The following is a 7513-nucleotide window of genomic DNA, read 5'->3' as shown; positions in this document are numbered from 1 at the left end:
GGCAGTAAGAACTTAGCAGTATGTTTCCTTATTTTGTTCATATAGTTTTCTTCTTTAAACTTCTAACGTGTATTGATATGAAGCTTGAATTCAATGCAAAAGTAGTTTTTATGGTTTTACTTGATTTGGGGATTTTGTTATGCGGTCTTTTTGGCCTCCCATGAATTTTGGTCTTGCGTCCGCCACTAAGACAAAGCCTTCATGGCTTCGGAAATCAGCAAGGTATCCTGAAGTGCCTCCGAAGAAGTCGACGTGATCAGTCTAGCAGTGGAACGGATCCTAGCCATCTAGAGAATCTCTACCCGAAGATGGTTTCTCGAAACTAGTCTTTGAAGCAGTAGTGGAGAAAATGCTTCAGAGTTGCAAAAAATTTTGGCAACAGGTGGGTGAGGTCAGTAAATGTGGCCCATCCTCACTCGCTCTACCGAATGGGCGCGAAGAGGCGCGGGTCACGAAAAAAATTAGCGCGCATAGCCTACACCGTCTGTTCAACTGCCGGTCTAACTCTTTTTAACGAATTATTCTACCTTCTACATAACGAGTTTCTGGAATGTGTTTTTCGAACCTTCGGCACAAGGCCTTCCAATTTTTTTTTCTTTTTTGCAATCTAAGCTCATTACGAAGAAACGAACTTTGTGGCAATAATGGTGATAATGGACCTGGTTAAGCTTAACTTCGTTTTTCCGGTTGCAAGAAGCATAATGACATGTGACTGGAAAGCCTTTTTCAGCTCTTTCGTAATCAGTTAAAAAAGGTTTTGTTTTTTGAACTTCTTGTCCTAGGCATTTGTTATCTAACCTTTTTAAGCTTCCTATTACATTTAAATTGTACGAGTTTAAAAGCTCACAAACATTACTCATGCAGGAGCTCTTGCAGAAAATGGTAGTGTTCAATGCACCGAGAAGGCGAGAACATGGAAGAGAAACATGTTGATGCTATGGCATGAAGCGAGATATTATGGCAGAAAGCTTCATTATTTTGAGCAACAAGGAATTATAAGGTAAAACAATTTCTTTACTAAGGATGAACATTTCAAGTCTTATTTCATATATATTTTTGTAGGGAATTATCTCTTGGTGTATTTCATATAACCTGACAAGCATTTGTGTAGCATGTTTTGTACAAATAAAATTTTCAGATTGTTTGTCTAGGTACCCTGTTACTCTTCAGTTCTTTGACCAACTCATATAGTATTGTCTCATCATTTTTCAGATACTTTTTAAAATCTGAATGATGGTGAAGTCCTCCTAAGATTTACCATTACACATACATGTATTCATAGATCAAGGTCCAACAGGAGTCACTACCTCCCATTATATTATGTAGTTTAGGTTCAACTAAAAGGAAACTGTTACTCTGAACTAGGAAGGCAGGGTGCCAGTGGCTTGGCCTCTGATTTTGTAACATAGGAGACAGTACAATTGCATGGTGTTCAAAAAGAAAAGACAAGCAGCCACAAAATAAAATAAGCTACCAGAAATCCTAGACCTTTGATGATGTTTTCATCATGAAGTTGACCATAATCGAACAAAACTTATGTATTTTGATGCAATTCACGGATCATGCATGCAACTCAGAGGGAGAAGCTTTCTGAAGTGCCTAATTAATTGGAAATTGCAATCATAGTTTTAACTTAGTGGTTTTAAGTGTATACTGCAGTATAAATTGAAATCTAAACTTCAACTTTTGTGTGATTGGACAATTCGAGATATTCTTTTTGTTGTTGTTGAGACCAAATGCAATTCACATCAAAACGAAAATAGCAACAACATCTGGAAAATATTATCGAAAAAGCTTTGCATGTTGTCTTATCAATATGGTTCAGAAAATACTACCTCATCGTCTAACTCTAAATGCTACTACTCACAATGGAGGCAACATGTAGTTCCATACAGCAGAAGTACTACCTCCGTTCTCAAATATTTGTCATCGGCTAGTTCATTTTTGAATTAAAACGTGACAAATAAAAAAAGAATTGAGGGAGTATGTCTGATTATATTGATGCAAATCAGGCAATCATATTGCTATCTTTTATTTATGCTCCCGTAGTAACGCACAGGCATAGAACTAGTAATAAATATAATGTTTCAAGTGAAAATATAGATTTATTATCTGCATGCATCTTTAATTCTTAGCAAACTACTTGTGGTGCTCCAAAACCTTCAGCAGAGTTCTAGAACAGACTTTTTAGAAAAGGGGCTTGAGACTATCACTTGTATATGCAATGCAGTTCATAACGAATTTATAAATTGTAGTAGCATGTCAATGAAATAGTTTAGCACTAGTTGGTCATTGGAAATTGCCAAATTGGCCATATTGTAGATATAAGATATGTTTCTGTGCTGCACGTGAATTATGGTCACGAAACGCATCATTCATGTCATGGATACATATTCACATAGCATCATTCATGTCATGATGGATACAATCGCATAGCATCATTCATGATTGTATAGCACACAGCAGATATTCACTGCAGGAAAAAGGGTGGATTTATGTATCAGTTCCACAAGTTCCCTAGCCAAGCATATGCAAAGAATTTATAAAATCTGAATGTTAACCTGACACAGATTTCAGTCCAGGTCCTAAGGATTCAACAGGAGTGGAGACAACTAATTGCCACGATCACTGACTCTTCGCTTGCTTATATACTCAACTAAAAACGAAGCACTTAAAGCATCATGTGTCTGCCATAAGGCAATGCACCGACTGAAGGTTCATCGTCATGGAATGAATGGATCCCAGTGTTCTCATCATGGCACTGGTGGTCAGCCCGTAGCATGATCTGAAAAGCCACAATTGATAAAAACTCATAACCATGCCATAGCTCAGATTCCAACAAACTGAGTCGTGATATTTCAAAAATCAATGTGATCGGGCTCCTTTGTGGCGTGGCGTGTGCTTGGGATTGGCCATAGAAATTGGATCAACAGTATCTAGCCAGTTCCAAGTGCTAATATGTGCATTTATGACCTCGATTCTCTTGAGTATCCACAGTGACAAATTGTTGAAAGTAAGCAAGAAATGCTGTACAGGGCTACTAGAAATTACCTGGAGTATAGAAGCTCATGTAAGGAAAGACGAGGTCGGGCCTTATGCTGGTCATCTTCTTGACTTGGCCTGACTCCCGGTTAATCGTGAAGACGCCAACATCTGTCCTCAAGAAGATGACGTCGAGGCCCACCGCAAAGCCAACCACAGCTACATCTTCCCCCATCAAGCTCTCCCTGAAGCCAAGCGCAGTTTCGCAATCGGGCAGTGTGTTGAGTTCCAATACCCTGCTCTGCGTCCATATCGCCGCAGTTCTATCAGAACCGGTCTCTCTCGACCACATGTAGAGGCAGGACTCCCGCACGCTGGCGAACCCCAGACCACCTCCCATTGCCGGCATGAGGATACCGTGACCTTGGTGCGGTAACGGCGGCGGCTCGAGAAATGCGAGTTTCTGGCGACCCAAGTCGTACTCCACGATGGTCTTGCTCTGTCCAGCGGGGAAGTAGATCCTATTTCCCACAAGCACGACGGGATCCAATGTGTCCATGTCCTCGGTACCATTGGGGTGTTGAGCACAGGTCATGATGCTATAGGCGCCGGTCTCCGAGGAGTAGACGCAGCCACACGTCACCCCATCTTCGTCGGTGGCAACAAATGCGACGAGGAAGGGCCCGCTGTGGCAGTTGAGGTGGTCGCAGTCACAGCCCCCTTCGCGCGCGGCCTTAGCGCAGAGCACCGCCACAGCCGCCACGAAATGGTAGAACGGGAACGGTATGTACAGCCCCCACCGCTCATCCGTGACGGGGCTCCATACGAAGAGGTGAAATCCTCTCTTCTCGCTGATGATGTTGCAGAAGAGGATGCGACCGTGGCGGGCGTCGCGCACGTAGCAACCGGCGTGGTCGAGGGTACGAGGGCGGAAGGAGGTGGTGCGGACGAACCGCACAACGAAGCAACCATCGGCTAGGTTGAAGAGGAAGCCTAGCATGGGAGGCACCCTGTGGAACGCGCGGTAGCGGCCAAGGAAGTTGGGGTCAGTGAGGTGGCGGCGCCAGAGCTTGCAGACGGCCGAGCAGCGAACGAGGCGCCCAGGGTCGTGCGGCGGGACGCGGAGGAGGATCTCATCGATGAGGCTGTCGTGCAGATACGGCAGCGGGCGGTCGCACGGGAGTTTCAGCGGAGGAGGCCTGGCCATGGTTGGCTGGTTGCTGTAGTCGCGGCGTTTGGGTTTGGGGAGACTGCTTACCGGTGCCCGTCGCTTCAATTCCGCTTGCCCGTACTATATATATATATATATATATATATATATATATATATATATATATATATATATATATATATATATATATATATATATATATATATATATATATTAATTATCTTAGTTTCTACACATAGTGTCCCACAACTTTCTCCAAACATTCTAAAATTTTTATCGCAGCCTGTACATATGATATCATGACACGTGGACAAGTTTCATGATTTTCTGACTTTGTTTGTGTTTTATACAATTTTTAAACATGTGGATGACAAGTTCACGGCCATGTTTAGTGAGCATGTTGCTCGAAATTTCCGGTCCGCTCCTGGAATCGGTCGTAACTTATGCTAAGTAACATGAATATTATTTTTGCATGCACGGTTTTCTAAGTTTCGAGTGACCTGCAGTTCAAATGTAAATTTTCTGAAGAAATTCAAATAAACGAACTAAATCTAATAGTTATAAAAAACACTTTTATAGTTATACCAAAATGGTACTTGTAGGTCTACATAGTGTAGGAACACACCACAAAAAGTTTGGTTGCCAAAAATAAAAAAAAATAAAATATACTTTGTCGAGTGCTGTCCAGTTAGCACTCGGCAAAGGCGGCTTTGCCGAGTGTCTGTCTGTTGGCGCTCGGCAAAGTATAAAGAACACATCTTTGCCGAGTGCCTGTCTGTTGGCGCTCGGCAAAGTATAAAGAACACATCTTTGCTGAGTGCTCTACAGCTAGCACTCGGCAAAGACGCCTTTGCCGAGTGCCCGCGATCCGGCACTCGGCAAAGTTTATTTTTTTAATTTTAAAAAAATCTTTGCCGAGTGCCGGATCTCGGGCACTCGGCAAAGACGCCTTTGCCGAGTGCCCGAGATCCGGCACTCGGCAAAGTTTATTTTTTAATTTTAAAAAAAATCTTTGTCGAGTACCGGATCGCGGGCACTCGGCAAAGAACGTTTTAATAGCTGTTACGGCGCCCTCACTCACTGTCTCTCTCTCACTCTCACTATCTCTCTCTCACGCTCGCTCGCCGCCGTCGCGCCGCCACCCGCCGTCGCGCCCGCGGCGAGCACCGCCAGCCGCTCGCGCTCGCCGCGCCCACCACGCCCACGGCCGTCGCGCCCGCCGCGCCCACCGCCGTCGTCGCGCGCCCGTGGCGACCGCCGCCGTCGTCGTCGCGCCGCCGGCCTCCCAGCCGGTATATTCCCCTTTGTTTCTTGTTCTATTTTATTTTCTGTTTTTATTTCTTTTTTATTTCAAATTATAAATTCGAATTGAATTCAAATTTCACATACTAATGCTTAATTCATGAGAGAAAGGAGAAACAAAACAATTCACTCATATCAACATTTGAAAATCTTTATGTTTATTAACTTCTAATTTTAGAGTATGTTTTAACTTCTAGTTTTGAGATCCAAATCTAATTATGACAACTCACAATATAGAGTTGTATAGAGTATAGTCCTTATAAATATATGAGCAATGCACATGCATAGGACACCTTTCGGCGATTCACGTACTGTCACTACCTTCAAAGTGCTTAGCCTTTGATGTTTTTTTGGTAACCTACCTTTGGACTTAGATGTGACTTGCATTCATCGTGTCGTTTGTATATGTGCGTGTCAGCCATCGTGCTGTTAGATCTATTTGCAGGTTTTGGAAACCTCCCCGTACAGGGGAAGTGCTGCCGATTTTTTTTGACATGCTTGTTTATTTTTTACAGAGAAGATACTTGTCTTCCTAGCCACTGCGGGTCTGCCTGCACCGCGTCGCGTCGCCACTGCACCGACCCGCCACAGCCCCGCTAGCCTGATTCCACCGTCACCCTAGGTATAACCTCAATTTCCGCATCATGGTCGTAGATCGCGTAACCCAGTTAGGCGTCTTCCGTTCGAAAGAGATACGGTGTAGATATGCAGATCTTTGCATATCTACAAATGTATCAGTTTCGAATTGTCCACGTTTTTTGGACAGCCCGCGGTTGCCTAGATGGTGTTAGTTTCCATGCTCTACTCCGGTCCGAGACAGAGTTTCGGCGTCACCTCCCTGTTGTTCTCCGAACAGTACACTCTCCCTGTCAGGACGTGTATCCGGAGAACAGCGGGGAGGTGCTGCCGAAATTCTATCTCGGATCGAAGTAGAGCATGGAAGCTAACTCCATCTACGCAACCGCGGGTGGGATTAGGACCTATCATCACCTATTAGAAGGTAGGAACGTAGTGTACATGCATTACATGTCTATATTAAACTATACTCGGTTATATATGTTAGAGGATGGAGGACCATGAGTGGATGTACACGGGCCGCGTTCGACGTAATGATGTCACCCCAGAATGGATTAGGAAGACCGATGCTTTCGTGGAACGGGCATATGGCGAAGCTGCTAAAAGAGTTAGCCTAGTCCCTTGTCCGTGCAGCAAATGTGACAACCGGAAAAGAAAACCAAAGAAGGCCATGGTAGAACATATTTGGAAGAATGGATTTACGCCGGACTATACTCGGTGGATCTTCCATGGTGAAGCGCATCGCACGAGAGAGGAGGTGGTGAGACAACGCGTCGAGGATTACGATGCTGATGCCGGGGTAGCGGACATGTTGAACGACTATCACGAGGCACAGTTCGCCGAAGGACGTACGGAGGACGAGCCAGAGGCGACCGCAAAGGCATTCTACGACATGTTTGACGCGGCACAGAAACCCCTTCACGGCAAGACAAAGGTTTCTCAACTGGATGCCATTGGGCGTATAATGACGTTCAAGTCACAGTATAGCATGAGTCGAGACACCTTCGATGGTTTGTTGATAGTTATTGGCAGCCTGCTTCCGGAGGATCACGTTCTGCCAAAGAGCATGTACGAGGCACAGAAACTCCTTCGTGCACTCAAGATGACGTATGAGCAGATACATGCTTGTCCGAAGGGCTGCGTCCTATTTAGGAAAGAACACACTGAGGCAAAGTACTGTTCGAAGTGTAAATCGTCTAGGTTCATGGAGGTTGACTCTGGTGATGGATAGAAGAGGCAGCTCGACATCCCCATGACAATCCTATGCCACCTTCCGTTCATACCGAGGATCCAGCGTCTATACATGACAGAGGAATTCGCGAAACAGATGACATGGCACAAAAAAGGCAAACGATACAATCCTGACAAGATGGTTCACGCATCCGATGGTGAAGCATGGACCCACTTTGATGCCATTCACCATGAGAAAGCCAAAGAGGCTAGTAATGTTCGTGTTGCGCTGGCCACAGATGGGTTCAATCC

The 7513-nt window shown here is 44.7% G+C and overlaps 1 protein-coding gene across 1 annotated transcript; it reads right to left on the bottom strand.

The window, feature by feature from the left end:
- Positions 1-2471: 2471 nt before the first annotated feature.
- On the bottom strand, positions 2472-4249 carry LOC100282821 (uncharacterized). Its single transcript, NM_001155727.2, has 2 exons — positions 3052-4249; positions 2472-2785 (listed from the first exon to the last, which is right to left on the bottom strand). Exons 1-2 carry the CDS (start codon positions 4187-4189, stop codon positions 2769-2771), a joined length of 1155 nt encoding a protein of 384 aa, NP_001149199.2. The 5' UTR covers positions 4190-4249; the 3' UTR covers positions 2472-2768.
- Positions 4250-7513: the final 3264 nt, after the last annotated feature.

The sequence above is a fragment of the Zea mays genome, chromosome 1 (assembly GCF_902167145.1).
Source record: "Zea mays cultivar B73 chromosome 1, Zm-B73-REFERENCE-NAM-5.0, whole genome shotgun sequence".
Classification (NCBI taxonomy): domain Eukaryota; kingdom Viridiplantae; phylum Streptophyta; class Magnoliopsida; order Poales; family Poaceae; genus Zea; species Zea mays.
The sequence above is the reverse complement of the archived record's forward strand: the minus strand, read 5'-3'. Positions and strand labels throughout refer to the sequence as shown.

Coding starts and splice junctions, on each gene's coding strand:
- LOC100282821 (NM_001155727.2), bottom strand. CDS start 4,189: ATGGCCAGGCCTCCTCCGCTGAAACTCCCGTGCGACCGCCCGCTGCCG.